Genomic DNA, 16,923 nt, shown 5'->3' on the forward strand with positions numbered 1-16,923 from the left:
AGAAAGCAGAAGTTAAATGAAAACTTCTTTATCTCCCAGCAACTCACAAGAATATCTCTGCTTTGTCAATGAAAGTTCGGGTGTTTGGGATCTGACTTTCAGGACATCTTGCTTAAGCAAATAGAAACTTTTTTTTTTTAAAGGAAAACTAAAGCTAGATTTGCGCTACATGCCGGAGTAATGTGTAGTTTCAAAGATAAAAATGACGACAAACAGGGGCTGATGCAAAAATGTTAACAGAACACAGCAGTTGGACTCTTGTCTTGCACAGCACTTCAGTTGCCTTTTTTCTGAACCTGCAAGAACAATGTACGGGGGGGACGTGGCCCTCAAAGCGAGGTCAGGACATAGAGTGTATCCTCAGGAGTGTCAGTCAGGCCTCTTGAGCCAGTTAAAGGCATGTTTCCTTAAAGAGCAGTTTGGTGTTGTAAAGGCCGGGGTTTTTCAGGCAGAAGATGGATGGACAGGCACAGGGTTCTGCAGACAAAACCCAGGGAGTCCATTAGGAGTGCAGCCGTAACTCACGCTACAGCGCCCCCCGGTCAGGACGGGAGAGAAGGGGGAGAGGACTGAGCAGTGGGAGGGGTGGAGAGGAGTGGAAGAGGAGGGAGGGATGCAAATGATTTTCTAAACTGATCTCGTCTGAAGGGTAGATTTTACATGAGACAAAACACGTTAACACGATGAGCAAAGCAGTGTGTCCCATGAGTCCGGACACTGAGCATATTTTAGATTTAAAAAGAAGGCGAAATTGATTAATAGTCTAAATTATCTGATATGATTTTAATAACTAGTCTAGCTGTTTTATCTGTTTACTTCATATCTGCAAAGTATGGATCAATGAGAACATTAGACTCATTGATCCAATTAGGATAAACAGTATGTGGTGCTCGGGTGGAGTTTCACATCAATTGTTATTAAAAATAGTTTTTTTTGTGTGTTTGTTTTTTGTGTAGTACAGTGGCACAGACAGCAAGATAGTATTTTCCAAATTTTCACAGTAGGTTGGTAAGTGGAGCCAGTGGGTAAGTTGATCCACCCATTATATTTTGAAAATAAAGCATTTTTAATTTTATGTGAGAATGTAGATTTGATCTTCACATGATTTAAACTTGCCAGACAAAAAAGGTGGGGAAAAAAAGAAAAAGAAAAAAAAAAACGTGCCAAAATCTGCAGATCTGTAAGAAAAGACAAACTTATATTATGTTTTTAATTTTTTTTTGCATAAAATGGCTAATGGGGTGAACACTAACATGTAGAATATGAGATTTCATGATGCTTAGATGTTTGGGGGGAAAATCAACATCTTAAAAAACACATACTCCACATACTACTATTATCTTATATTGTATTTACAGGGCTTATCTTCCCCCACTCTCTCTTGGACTTAAAGAGGTATTTGAGCTCTTATTTGTGTTATAATATTTATCAAAATTTTGGGGGCCAGAGGTTCAATGCTGGAGGGCCGGATTTGGCCCCCGGGCCTGATGTTGCCGACCCCTGCTCTAAAGCAAATGTGATGTTTGTGTGATGAATCTGGTAGCAAAAAAAAACTTGGACACACCATGAAAAGGGATCAGGGATTTTTTTTTTTTCCTCAGGGAAAAGTCAAGTCAATGTTGTAACAATACAGTGAAATACAAAAAGGGTGGATGTCACACTTTTGAGCAGCAGTATATAGTCACTGCCAACATTTTAACCATTATTAGCGTCGCTTATAGCTTTTATTTTTACTAATTGCATTCAACAACAAAAAGGATTTTCACTTCGTGCCCCACCACACAGTGAAGCTCCATCATCCAAACCTGTCTGATTTAGCGGGAGGTGGCCAGGGCTAATTACGGCCTCACAGCGGGACCGGACTGGCCCGCTGGTCTGTACTGATCTCTAATCTGTCATCCAGAAGACAAGAGGCCCCCTGCTGACGCACAAGGGAACCACAAGGGAATGAGCTCCAAAAGAAAAGTGTTGCTTTGAGGAACGGCCACGAGCAAAGTGACCAGGCCAATGCATTAACCACACAGTACAGCCAGACCAGTCAGCAGTGCCCAGAATGAACAAGACACGGAATTATGAAGGAATGTTTTGTGTGTCAGATCCCTCTTACTTTTCACGTGTGTATTTTATCAAAGAAAATATACCAGTCCAGGATAATACCTACTGTATAGTGCAGCATTACAGTATAGCACATGATAAATGAGTTTGGGGAGTTGAACAAATGGTTTAAAATTCAAATAAGTTTGCAGAATCTGCTGTTGTTTTCACTGTGGTTTTGACAGAGTAGGGGGATGTTTATCTTCTGGGAACATTCAAATAGAGCAGACAGAAAAGCTGCGAATAGTTTGAAAAAGGTGAAGCAGTGATGCGTCATTCATAATGCTTTTCAAAGACGAGAGAATTAAATAGATGAAGTTCCTTGTGAAGGTTCAGATATCTCTATGGTGCTAGAGCTGCACGTGAGGTTTTAAAATGGGGAGGTTTTGGAAACAAAAGCTGCAAAAGACGTAACATTCAAATGCAAAAGTGCACAGCCGTAGTCACCAATTGTTAAGATGTCAAGATGATACTGAAGTAAGTTCCAATTATTCAAAACACATTGTTGGATTCAGTCACACTTTGCTTTATCGCACTATGCTCATTAATCTACCAGACGGCACCGGCAAAACAAAATAGCAGGAAACTTTAACAAGAAATTTACCTGAGGCAGCAATGGCAAAATATGAAGTTAGCGCTTTGCTTGATTTGAATTGTGTTAATGGGATGACTGGGGGGTCTTTCATCTCTCCCTGGTGTCTCTGGCCAGAAAACTACACTTGCAGCTTTCCCTGTACCAGGTCGGATGCCCCAATACACACTAATGGAATCACGAAGAAGAGGCTAGCAGTCAAAGCTAACTGTGGCCTATAGCGCCACTTAGAGGAATAGGCCACCGTTTTTGCATACTGAGATATGTTCTTACCTTAGCTTAGACGAGTTCTTTAGGACCTGTCTGGTCTTCACCCGTGCCTTCTATCACGCAAAAAACAATGTGGATTTTCTAAGATAAAAAGGGGGAACTATATTGTAAGGCGTAATAATACCAGGAGTAGTTCGGCGTCCGCACAGTAAAGAGAAGATATTACTGCGCGGATTTCGAACTACTCCTGGTATTATTGCGCCTTACAATATAATTCCCCCTTTTATCCGCTTAGAAAATCCACATTGTTTAATTTTGTGTAATTATACTTTGTAGTGGAACACTTCACGTAACCATATTTAAATAGGAAAAACGTGGAAGAGCTTGGTAGCTTCTATCTTGACCTCGTTTGGAGCTATAGTGGAGAGAGGGAGAGGCTAAATGCTAACGCCGTCTCCGCTGTGTTTACGTGATTGAAGGCACGGGTGAAGATCAGACAGGTCCTAAAGAACTCGTCTAAGCTCAGGTAAGAACATATCTCAGTATGTAACGGTGGCCTATTCCTTTAAACAGTAGCCAAGTTTGAGTGAAAAAAATCATTTCCATTGTGTAATTGAATGTACAATATCCCTCTCTCCCTTTGTCTTTTCTGTCAATGTAGTATTTACTCTCACAGACAATTAATGAGTAGAAGCCGCAACATGCTACGACACCTGCAGTTGTGCTTATGGCCTCTAGGGGCATGAGTAGTTCTGCTTTAAGACAAAGGCAATAATGTAATAAAGCGACTGGTAATTACAAATAATACAATGCTCACTTAAACTAAATTTGAACCAAGCAAAAGGGAAAATGCTGATAAGCCCCTGCATTTTATAAAGAGTGTTGTGGGAAATGGAACAAGTTTGACGAACCAACAAATAAAATTGGTGCTTGGAGACTTTCTAATGCATAATGTACGCAGATGCAATAAAACTTGTGGGAGCCTTTTTTTGTGTGTGGTTTATAAAAATCCAATGTGAAGCAGTGGCCCGCAGGGGACTAAGGAATAATAGGAAAATGGCTTTTATTACAGCATATGGTCCAGCCAGCTCAGGCGAGGAACTCCAATTCTCCAAAGCCGAGATAACAAACTGCATTAATACAACTGTACACGGCTGGGACTCCACCTCGTACACACGCCCCTGCTGTTACACTCTCAGTAGGGAAACCCTGTGCATGCCCATAATGGAGATTACGCTGCAGCAAAACAGCTATTACTGGCCCCGCTACCTGCCTCCAGCTCAGAGCCCCGTCTGCCAACTCACACAGCTTGCAATCTGTGCATTACTCAGTGCTCATGAATAAATAACCACAGCAGCACACAGCAAAACAATACTTTTGTATTTATTTTTATTTATTTACTGGGGAACTCAGGCACATTCACAAGAGATGGGAAAAGTTGGCGCTGAAAAACTGTTAAAATGTTTTTTCAATTAGTCAATTTAGTTCAAACTGTTTTATAGCTCCTTGGAGTTAGCGCCTGCGATTTTCTTGCTGAGAGATATTATGATTTAATGTGGTGCAGGTTCAGTTCAAGTGCACATTTAAGCATTTAAGCAACATTTTAGAGAAGAATCATGTGCACTTCAAACATGTTTGTTGAGGTGTAACAGGAGCTTTTATACATTAGGCAACAGGATATTTTGTTGTTACAAAAAAAAACGTTGCCTTTGCAATTTGCTATGTGTGATAATCTGTATGGTCATTTCAATAAAATTGTTAGTAATCTTGAGACAACTTGTACAAAAATGAATATAATGCTCTTTCAGTGCACTAGTTCTTCCAAACATCAATCTATTGAGAATCATTTACACTAAACATTGGAAGTTAGTTGATGTTGGTGCATTATAGTAAATGAGCAAAGTTGTCTGGCCACAATAACACTCAAAATGTCCCATTATATTTTTGCTCAATACATTTGAACAATAGTCTCTTCTGTCTTGTGTTACTGCACTGCCCCCTGCTGGACATACTCTAGCACTCCAAATAAGTCACATGCAACTGTCTATGAATATGCTCCCTCATGCTTTGGAGTGCAGGTTCAGTTTGTTTCAGATAGTCGGTGTGATACTGTTTGTAATATCCATCCAAGCCATATGTCAGGAGGATTCTGAGCTCGCACATGAGTGTTAATATGGCTACTGTATTCACACAAATGTAAAAAGTCACATTAAATAAAAGTGTGACAGAATTGAGCGTGAGAATATAACAGAGGATGAGTCAAATATTGGAGACAAGTTTCTCAGTATTACATAAATATACACACAAACGTGCATTAATGAAACTCCACGCATGTTTCCTATGATGAAGAGCAACAATATAATGTGATAGAATAGCGAGTAGAAGCCATTTGAAATAGAATATGAATACAATAAACAATACTGCTGCTGCAGTTCTCTATGAACTGGGAAACAGATTTTGATCAGATGTGAAAGAGCCCCAGAGGAAATGGTGTGACAAAGATCCGAGGTCAAATTGAAGTGCCTTGAGCCCGTCATGTGGACACCAGTGTTTACTGCGGGCAGTAAAATGGATTTACTGAGATGGGACAGGGCTCATGTTGGATTTCAGTAAACTAAATACTGACTAGTAATCGAATATTATGGCAATCTTTCACCCACAAGCACACAAGCATTATTATTATTATCAAATTACAAGTAAGGGGGCAAATAAAGTTAGTCTCTCAAAGCCCTTTGCGTATTCGATGCACAATTAAGATATGCAGAAATGATGCTGCATTATCAGTAAGTACAAAAGTGTGGTGTAAAAATGGCCTGATTGAATAGCCCTGAGAGATCAGTAACAAAGCCTGTGTGTGTTGTGTATGTAAGCGGGTCTCCTGTTTAAAGAAGGATAAATCACAGACGACAGAGTTTAATTGTGAGGGAATCGAAGAGACAACAGAACAAGATGGCAGGCTGGGCGGCTGTGACTCGTGATTAGGGCAGCGAAGATGAAAGGAGGCAGAGGAATGAGGCGGACTGATTGGTTTCCATGGTAACGCGTGATGAGGTGCGAGCCGGGGCCTTGGTGTGGATCACAAATAAACAAAAGCAGAGGTCGAGGGTATAGCTCTCTCCATCTCCGACTGAGCACGTCCCAGTTCATCGCCGCTCAAAGCAACATGACACACCGGCTCGTGTCCTGCCGCAGTCAAATGAGGCAGAACCGCACCCAAAGAACCATCTTGGACACGGGCACGACTAGGGCTAATATGGATCTTTCTGACAAGTATCGTAAGGGAGACATGGTTTGCGATTTACTTTTCCAACTCACGATTCAGGTCACTGCACAGTCTGAACAGGAGTATTTGAGAGAAGGTTGGACTATGAGCTGCTTAACTAATAAAAGAATCACATGCATTTCGATCTAAAACAGGGCTAGCAGCTTCTATACATACTCGTTGTGCGTTCCAGGCAACAAGTAACTGGTAAATTTGCCACCTCCCACTTGGAACAATACAATGGCTTGGAACGCCCCTCGATGTGGTAATTACAACTTGTAAGATGTCCAGACTGCTACGAGTGTGGATACAAGATAAAGACAGTAATGGTGGCCCCCAGTGGAGGAGTGCAAGGAATGTTGTAACTGTATCACAGCTTTCAACATAACGTTATGTCACATGTTTTGAATTACATCTGGTTTGGAGAAACTTTCATATAACGTTAGCATCGTGTGAGCTAACTATTGTAGCATTAGCCGTTTTGTTTACATACATGTTTATTCAGCTGGAACGCTCTGAGGTCGCAAGTTCGCAAGTGGGAAAAATCCCAGTTACCAGTTGCCTGGAACACATCGTACAGGCTATTTTGTTTGCAAAGTATGTTTTTTCTACCTAATTAACTGCAGTCTTTGCTAATTGGAATCACTCAAATTGTGATTCTGATTTGTTAAGGTGAAAATTAAGCTTTGTTCATAAATCCAGTGACTGAAATGTTAACCCAATCACACCTAGGTCTTTGCGTACCTAAAATCAAGACCTAGCTGGAGAACTTGCCTATTGTGCATGTTTTGCGTTGATGGGGGTAAACTGAAGCACTCAGACGAAAACCGCCACCACACGGGAAGCAAAAACAGAAATGGCCCACAAGGTCTGAGGTTGAGACTAGAGTTGACCTCATCTGTCACTTCTTTCCCACTGTAGCGTCAACAGCGCTTACCACTAAAGGCCCTCGCAGTCAATAATGCAATCCCGTTCGTGCTAATTGGTTATCACTGTCAATTCTCCTCCTGCACTTTGATACACGTGAAAAACGTGTGGCAGATTTTTTTCTCGAGAAGATTCTGAGAAGCTGAAAGGGTGTCAGCGCCTTAGTTCACACTGCCTTGACGCCACAGAAGCCAGAATGTCGTTTACACCTATCCCGTTCAGTGTTGATTCTGTTAACGCCGCATGCTTAAAAATAGGAGCATCACGCCTTTCAGCCACTGCACCCTCCCGCCAAGCCAGAGCCGTGACAAGCATTCAGATGCCTGCTTTTCAGGATAATTAGGAGGCGTAGAAGTCCATCAGTGAGGGGATGCCACGTGAGGATCGATCAAAGATTATCAGAGGATAAAAGAGTAAAAAAAAAACACACACACAAGGGAATGGAGAAACTAGTGTTAAGGTGGGAAAAAATATTGAGGGAGAGAGAAATCTGCTTAGCAACAGCATCACATTAACTGCTTCAAACCAATTTTGCAGTGTGACGCAGTGCCCTGCTTACAAACTTCATGACATGACTCAAGAAGATATTCCATCCAAATGCAGTGCCAAAGCAAGGGCAAGAAGAGCTATGGCTAGCCCTAAGTGGAAGATTTTTCTAAAACAGCTCGTATGTTGTCTTTGAAGTCAGGTGATTAGAGCTCCGTATGCTTTTACAATGCTGAAAACATTTTCCCAAACCAATAACTCAGCACATCTGTGGTCCAACTACAAATGATCAAGCAACCCTGCTTACTCATACCAGCCCATTGAGTAAAGTCGTTCACTTTATTTGTGAGACTCACGGCCAGATCTTCTCCATGCGTTGCTCAAGGCCAAGTTGGTATCTTGCCGACAAACAAGCCAGTGCTTTCGCCAGTAGCCCGAGGGCATTGCTTAGGAAAAAAAAGGCGTGGTGTGCTGCAAGCGCAGGGCTTGCTGCTTCCCCTTCGCTCTCCTGTTCTTCACATAACCACTGCGTGCAGGACAAACTATTTGTCCCACTGTGGGTTAAACACTGTCCATGTCCCGAGAGAGAGAATATATTAGTATTAAAGAGCGTGGGGCTCTGCACGTCACAGAAACAGGATCAAAACACCACCAAACACACACCCACCGCCACCCACAGTTTCGGAAAATGTTTCCAGTCTTCCAGTCTGGTATGGTCTGTAGAAGGAAAGGCTTGGGGAGGGACCACTGCAGTGCATGAGATCACCATGGGAGTTGTTCAACCCACTCACTATGCCAGGTATGAATCTAACCAACAGCCTGTGTTAAGAAACACAAGATCAGGCCTTCAATGTGGCTTACAATGACTGTTTAGGAATTCTGTTGAAAAGACATCCGAGTGCCATCCACTTTTGTTTCTGCAGGGATCCATACATTTCATGCAGTTTATATATTTACATTTATCCATCCGTGCTCAGCCACTGTGAGGATATGATTATTACAGTCTGAACTGTGGCGCCACTGGTGTCTTCGTGTCTGCAATTAAGTGTGACAATGATTTCACTTAACTTTAATTTTTGAAAATCTGATTATAACTAGAATAGCCAGTGTATTTACAGAATATTTAATACACTCTACTCTCCCACTGTATCATCTACGATGGCACAAAAACGCGTAGTGCCAGTTTTGTCAAATAATCATATAAAAATGCACTGAGAGTGCATATATGCTCTTTGCGAGCTCATTTGTGTAATCTTCACATCAATATTGTATACGCTATAATATTGATTGCCGATTGACTGGCACGTTGCATTACATTTGAATTGCTAATGATGAAAGCTCATTATCTGCTTTAGTTTCATCACTCTGAACAAAGCACAGATGTATTTATTTTTTTGCAACAATGTTGTTGGCCTATATTTTCTCTTTACTAGTACAAACAAGTGGGAGTGCAGCGTCTGCTGTACAGAGCTGCAGACCAGGGAATAGCCGGGGGATCCCATGGGCAGCAGCAGTGAGCGGCAGGTGGCAGTGAAGCCTAATGGAGAGCTTTTACAGAGAAAGACAGTGGTCCACTCCAGCAGGTGCAATGATAGTTGTCTAATGTACAAAAGCTCCTGTGGGTCTTCGGGAGCACGCTACATTGACAAAAAAGAAACAAGCAAAGAAGACAAGAATGTGAGTAGTTTTTTGAGAGATTGGTCGTCCTATTTACATCATATTTGTCCATTTTTGTTCCAACAAATGTCCCCTAATGTCATAAAGATACACAATTAATATCAGGAGGAGGAAAAAAAGATAATTTTAACCCTACTCCTGCATCCTGAAGCATTGCTGATCCAGTTCATACATATGCTAAAGATGCATGCATATGTATTCGAGCTCAGTCAGAAGCTGAGACTGCATGTGATTGTTCAACTCAAACTGCTCAAAGAACAGTTTGTTCCCTTTCCTTCTTTTAGCATATATTTCAAACTGTGTGTGCCCAGTGTGTGAACATTCTATATACTTAGAGTCAGTAGATCAGACCTTTTTGAAGATGCTGCTCCTAAGATTGTGACCCATATAACATCAGATTGACTTAATTAGAAAGCCTTTGCAACAAGGAATATAAGCCTTTTTAGCAATAATGAAAGGGATCATATCAGGCGTCAGTAGATACGGAAGGCATAATTAAACAGTAAAAATAAGCCGATAATAACAACTCTGTCACAAAGTAGAAACATCAACTTTAACTAATATTCATCAAACCTGCGGAGTATATTACTATGACAAAAGTAAAAAATATATAAACTAAAGAGACGTTTGATATTTTGAGAACTAATGCATGAAGCTTCACAATGTCAAAGCTTAAATTAACTCCCTGCACATCAGGTGTATCCGTCAGTAATGTGACTGAAGCGTAGTATGAAGGCAGAGCTTAGCCAGCGTTGGCTCGATGTCGGTTAGTCTAATTGGATTAGAGACAGCGTCGTGACCTCAGCAGCATTTTAACACTTCACTCACTCCCTTATGTGGCCCTTTTTCCCGTGCTCCTCTGTGACTCACGGACTGGCCCTCTCTGCTCCTCTCCCACTGACTTACAGCACAAGTGAGTTCTGCTTCCACCGGTGCGACCTATGGCTCTGCTCCAGCTAAACTCACCTCAATGAATCATACACTTGCACAAATAAGCTCCGTATGGCGCGGATCATTTGCAGTTAGTGTACATGCCGCAGACGCCGCTGGTGCTGTGGACGGTGTGACACAGAGCACACTTGTCACCGTGGTGGCTGAGCTGTCCCGAACGCTACACTTAAGCTTGCAATATTTACTACTGGAGGCAGAGATAGCACAGATGCAAGTGGAGGGAAAAACACATCCAGCTATGAGGTTGGATTGTGTGTCAGTGTATAAAATCACAACGGTTGCAGCGTGGTGACAAAATAGAAAACAGTAGAGATAAATCCTTGTCGGGGCAGAGGCGAAGTAGAAATAGCCAGGGGAGATATGATCACTGCACACTACAGGCCCCATTCAGACAGCGCAGTGCCTTTTCAAGTACACTTCAACACAAGTGAGTCAGCAGATTGATGTGGTACTATAACTGCGTTGCGAAAAATGATTTCTGTGATTTGTGGATATATCCTCCTATCTCTATATGTGGAACCATAGTGGAAACTTATGGAATTGTGAATTCTTTGGAAAAGAAACTTTCTCCAACACCCTCAGTAAAGCAAAAATAACCATATTTGTAAGTCTGGACAATATTTTCAGTCACCCTCTTCCAGGACATGTCAAGCCTAACTTGGGCCCAGGGAGCAAAAGTGACGAGATACAATCCTCATTTTCCATTACAGTGACATTAACGTATTTCCTCTCAGTCAGAAAGAAGAAGGATCATCTGAAACACACACTGTCTGTGACCCAGAGGCACTGGCTCTATTTATTTAATACTAATATATAAAATGTATATATATGGGAGGTTGTCCCAGGCGCATTGTTTAGAATGTTGTAATCTGTAAAGCACTTTGTGATACCTTTCGGTATGAAAAGCGCTTTATAAATAAAGTTTGATTGATTTGATTTGATTAATCGATTGACGTGTACACTCATTATTATCACACCATCACTTTGAAACCGCCGCCATTATGTGTGCCACATCTGATGCCGCTTTGTAAACACACACACACATATAAACGCATTATATTACAATTATGGCACTGCTCTGTCCATGGATTAAATGTAGCTAATATATGTCATTCAGTACTTCTTACCTCCACAAACAAGAAGCAGGGCACTATGGAGCTGCTGCTCTTCACACCAGGCTTCTCCTCAGCGGCCATCTTGTGCTCTCTTTGGTCTTTTGGGTCGCTCTTTCCTGCTGGTTTCCTGCAAGAAAAAGACATCATGTTGGTATGATGACCAAAGCAAATAGTAGATTGTTTGTTTGATTGGGTCCTTCACCCTAGACTTGCCACGTATCAGCCATCACACCTGGGCAAAAACATCTGTCCAAAACCCGTTGACAAGACATACAACGTTAGCCTGGCCGTAGCCATCTGTAAACTCTGTTCAATTATAATTTCCCTACATGTACGTCTGGGTTTGACCTCAGAGGCCGCTTTACATCGGTTGAATTTCAACCTACCATTCAGCGAGCGGGGGAGGCCGGTGTTGTAGGTGACGTCAAGCATTTGCTGGTTTGGCAATGGCGGCGGACACGAAAGTAATGGAAGTTCTGGCTCGGCTCCCAAATATCCAGAAATTAAAACTGATGCCTTGGAATGCGCAAGGAATGCCCCCAAGAGTTATGATGGCTCGCTTCACTCACTCGGGCGCATTACATACGTCATGACCAAACGCTAAGGAAAACCAGATCCAATCATTTCAAAGGAGTTCACCCCTCCCACCTGATAACGGAGCTCAATTGTGAAGATCCAGACCCTTGTGCAAAATGAGTACGAGGGTCTGGTATGGACCAGACTAATACAACGAAGATGGAATTTCCAATGTATTTTACTCGTTTACAGAGTCACCACGCTCCCGCAATGAAGTGGGACAGCCTCTCTCCCACAACGAAAAAGCAGCTGTAATGGCCTCAGATTTTAGGTTTTGTCAATCAGAAAAGAGGGTTTTCCTATTGAAGACTGACCTTTAATAACAACTAGTGCTTTTGTGTTTTGTGTTTTCTATGAAGCCCCTTATGACAGACCAACAGGCCCGGATAGAACCATGAGGCCGTCCTTCTGTGGACCCACCACCTGCAGAAGGAGCCATAAGGGGCTAGTGCAATGTGATTTGGGCAGCTCCAACAGCTGCCCCCACGAGTGGAAGAAAGAAAGTGAAAGAAAATGGATGGATGGATGTTTTCTATACACTTTGGTCTCACAAGTGCTGTTGTTAAGTGAAATAAGCTTTGATTGATTGAATTATTACATGCTATATGGTAAACATTTCTGCCAAAACCCATGCAGTTTTCTTTTCACCCGCAAAAACGTTTAAAAAGCTGCATTCTTCTGCAGGGATATTGCGGGCCCTGCTTCACCTGTCATTCTTCTCTTGCGTTTGTGTGCTTTCCCATCTAATTCCTCCTTCTCCGTTGCAAAGAATAGGCCTGAGGATGAATAAGATATGAAGGAGAGCTCTCTGCAGCCCTGAGGACAATGCAATGGGCCAACTAAGACAGCCAAGTTGCACCAACTTAGAAGACTTGTCTCACAGTAGCCGCTGTAAGGTAACACACACCAACAAGAAAAGTTCACCCAGTGGATTTTGGTTTCTTATGTTGGTGGGAGTCTCTCACCCACTCGAGGGCCCACCGAGGGAGATGTTGTGTTGGTGGCACATCTCAAGATGAAATCATGGGAGAGATCTGAAAAGCTTTTGATGATTAATAAGAGATAAGTGGGACAATGATCCAACAGGAATAATATGGATGGAGATGTCATGTATAAAGAAGATAGGTTTTGCAATTTACAGTAATACGCCTTTAATAAATACAGTGGTTATCAGTAAGTACCAGTTCATTCACCGCCACGGTCAAGTTGTAAGTCTAAAATATCAGATGACCCTGAGTAACACCTGAAGATCTGGTCTAGACATAATGATAGTACTTTTGCACGATAATCGACTTTACAAGAACAGCACACTACACTTGATTCCTGTAGGGAAATGTGTCCTCTGCATTTGACCCATCATTCCATGCCGCTGGGCCAACCCGTACAGACCATAGCGCCCGGGGACCATCTCCAGATGTGGAGCCAGGCTAATGATTAACCTATTGAGCATGTTTTTTCTGGTAGGGTAACTCAAAGCACCAGGAGGAAACCTAAATGCAAGCACGGGGATAACATAACCCACACAGAAAGGCTATTATGAAGCAAGGGCGCTAACTGCTGTGCCGTGCCGCAATTATACATGGCATCATCAAAGAAGATACTGTAGCTAAAGCACCGGAATCTGACGAAAGCTCAAGATAACTATAGCAGCTAAAATGTCTTCAAGTATACAATGCTTCACACTGTCCACCTCTCTGCTCTTACTGACCCATATGGATGTCCACAAATCCTTTGTTGGGCCATATTTAATTAGCAAAGTAAAAAGAGCTAGTCCATCTGCATGTGATCTGATTAGGGGTTTGCAGTGAAAAGCAAGTAAATCTGATAATGGGCCATCAATCACCAGCAACCGGCCAATCTGTCAACAGAGGCCGAATTCAATTAGGATTCAAACAGGCCTTAAAGGGGGTAATTTATGAACGGAGGATAGAGAGTAATTGTACATTTATGAGAATACGTGCGCCATAGTTATAGGTGCCGTCAGTGGATTCCTGTTCCAAAGTAGAGATGCAAGGTGCCATGTCTGGAGCCTGCCCCCGGGAACACAGTGGAACGCTTTAGCCTGACAAATATGAAGGGTTAATTTCATGGTAGTTTGCATGTAGATCAAGTAGTTACTATGTGGTGTTGACACAACAGTTTCCTGGAAAATATAGACGGTTGAAACCGAAAAGCAGCATTAAAAAAACACAACGTCAACATAGCACCTCCAGCCCCATTGTCCAGACCACACCACATCTGCTGGCACTGTTGTTGTGAACAGCTTCCTATTCATTGGCTTTACTGTTCACGATTTTGCCAATTTACCCCTGATGAACAGTCATTTATTCATCATCATGAGAGAAAACATCACCAGCCCCCTGTGCAGCTGCATAAGACACGGGAGTTTTCTCATTTGTAAGTGACAGGCAAAGGTGGATACTTTCAGTGACACCTGCCCCATCGGCCCATGGATACCCACAGATTGCACCAATGGAATTTGCAGCCTTACATTTAGGCTACACACTCTACTTGTGCTGACTCACGCTTTTTCCCCAGACAAATTCACTTTAGCCGACTACTATCACAGCACGTACACGGGTTATGGCGCGTCTTTGGCCTAATCTAAACTGACAAAGACGAGTATAAACGGAAGACTGCTTAAATAGCACGATCTGGCTCTGGGATGAGGTCGTTAACTTACATGATTTGCCCGGAGCTAAGAGTTAGGGCACAGTTTGGGGAAATACCACAGGCAGCAGGAGAAAGGCTACTCCCCCCCTGCCTCAGCGCAGCTCAGGTGACACCGCAAACGTGCTCCAAAGATGCTCCAAAGACCCACTGGCTTCTCCTCTTTTCTTACCTCGGACACCTTGTCGCAAATATGAGGCTGCGTGGCGCCTATTCCTTCCCCATTTCGCAAATTTAAAGCTCCTTCGGTGTCGAAATGTCCTTCTTCCCCGTCTTGTCCCACGGTGCGCTCCTTCACTCCGTCCTGTCTCCCGCACGGTCACACGATGGGGGGGCAACGATCAGTCCTCGCAGACGCCGTAGCAGGATCCAGATTTCTCCGCGTTGTTAAGCGTGCTCCCGGTGACTGATAAATGGAGCGGCGTGAGTTAGCTCGTGTGCAGCGCAAGCCGAGCACCGATGCAGCTCCGGAGCACCAGGCGGACGCATGGAGAGGCGAGCGGGAACAACACGTGTGTGCGTGAGGGCGAACGTGTGCGTGTGCGCGCGGGATAGTGGCAGAGGAAGAGTGTGCAGTATGTGTGTCAAGTTGCTCATCTGTATTCGCTATTCACAGCCTGTATATTCTCCATAGACGAGCGTCAGGTTGGCTATTGGCTGCGCACCAGACACGAGGAGAGAGTCAGTGACCGCATTTGGGAATGGACCAGTTTCTGATAGAAAATAGAAGCTTCTCCTGGTGCATATTTTACAATCATGAAAAAATTATGAACATTTTGAAATGTATGCCATTCATTGTCGTGAAATGAATTGGCTTAGTATTGGAGCTGCACAACATATCGCAAAAAATATATCGCAATATTAGGCGATGCAGTATCCCTATCGTAAGAAGCACAATATAGCCTATCGCAAAAAACAAAAATAAAATGTACCAAAAACACATTCCATCTTTAGCAAACTCTCTCAAAACAAAAGCAGTTTTCATTATAATTGTCTGGTGCTTTTGAAGTCTTGTTTTGACACAGTTTGATTAAAATCAAATTATTCACAATTTGTGTTTCAATACATGCCATATTGAAACATAAAATATCGCAATAATATTGTTAATAATAATAATATTATTCCAAATCTGTATCATACATCATAAGGTGTATCAATATTGGGCAGCCCTAATGAGTATCTTACACCATCAAACATTACCAATGAGTAAATACAACACTGCGCAGTTCAACAAATGCATTATCATAGAGGACTATGTCGCCTCCAACCTCTAGTTCATTCAGTGGTATGTATGGGGTGAACCACACGTCTATTGATCCTGATGCAAAGAACATCACAGGTCAGAGCTGGTGACTGAGACAGCTTTAGTGACCGCAATAGTTCTAATATCAACTATTGCTTTGAATGAGAAAATAGCCACGGTTTTCATTTCAACATTTGAAATTAGAAATAGTTACAATGTTCATATTCCTTTTGTTTTTTTGACAGATTTGCTCAGACATTTAAAGAGGGTGATTCTTTAATGCTTTTATTGATGTCACACATTTTTAACCCCGATGATAAAATACACTGTCTTCCTAGCTTTGATCTAATTTTATTGGCTCAAGCGCACACATAAGCAGGTGAACAAATCGACATGCTAACCTAAGGCCTTTTTCTCAGCCACTTTCCCCTTCTTCATGAATATGGCATGCCCACGGTGACGGAAAGGGCCACCAGCTCCTCGCCTGTGCTCTCTCGCATGGCCCATATTAAATAAATGATTAAGAACGTCAATAGTAACCGCTATCGGGAGCGTAATGGACAAATCCATTGTCTTAAAACCACCTTCCCTCCTATTTCTCCAGTGCTGAGTCTGCAGCTTCGGCACGTCGACCTGGTTTGTGGTATATGGGTCTCGAAGGGGCTGTCAGGGCGGATGAGATATGGCACTTGCTTGGTGGAAATGAGAAATGTGGCTGTTATAAGGGCGTTACGGTTTCCAGCGCACTGGAGGGCGATCCCAAGGGTGCACTCTCCTTTGGCTATACCATGGTCGATCAGGGTCGCACTCGCACCCCCCTTCAGAATGCAATGGGACACCGCCCACATTTTATTTCATTTCTATTTTTTACAATCTTGCTTTGGGGACAATAAATCACAATCTCGAAATTTGCAATTATTGAGGTAATGCAATGTGCAATGCAAGTCTTAAGTGGTTAAAAGCCTATGTGCTTCTTCAGTTCATATTTCAGTCTTTTGTCAAGTAAATAATGTGTAAAAAACCATGGATAACCAGTGGGTTACAAAAGGCCTGTAAAAAGAAAAACAAACTATACCGAGACTTTATTAAATACAAGTCCAAAAATCATGAAATTAAATAC

At 42.5% G+C, this 16,923-nt stretch overlaps 1 protein-coding gene and 1 long non-coding RNA gene across 4 annotated transcripts in view; one reads left to right on the forward strand and one right to left on the reverse strand.

Annotated features, from left to right (window-relative positions):
* Positions 1-14,965, reverse strand: part of plppr2a (phospholipid phosphatase related 2a) — a 37,968-nt gene extending 23,003 nt beyond the window's left edge. For all 3 annotated transcript variants that reach the window (XM_079563928.1, XM_079563927.1, XM_079563926.1), the window contains exons 1-2: positions 14,733-14,965; positions 11,327-11,441 (exon numbers count right to left, since the gene is read on the reverse strand). In XM_079563928.1, the coding sequence (XP_079420054.1) occupies positions 11,327-11,395 (69 nt within the window). In that variant the 5' untranslated portion in view covers positions 11,396-11,441; positions 14,733-14,965. The remainder of the gene's footprint in view (positions 1-11,326; positions 11,442-14,732) is intronic.
* The window catches only part of LOC306968526, a 266,351-nt gene that overhangs the window by 212,370 nt on the left and 37,058 nt on the right, over positions 1-16,923 (forward strand). The gene's annotated exons all lie outside the window — the stretch shown is intronic.

This window comes from Gobius niger (genome assembly GCF_951799975.1).
Source record: "Gobius niger genome assembly, chromosome: 10".
NCBI classification, from domain to species: Eukaryota; Metazoa; Chordata; class Actinopteri; order Gobiiformes; family Gobiidae; genus Gobius; species Gobius niger.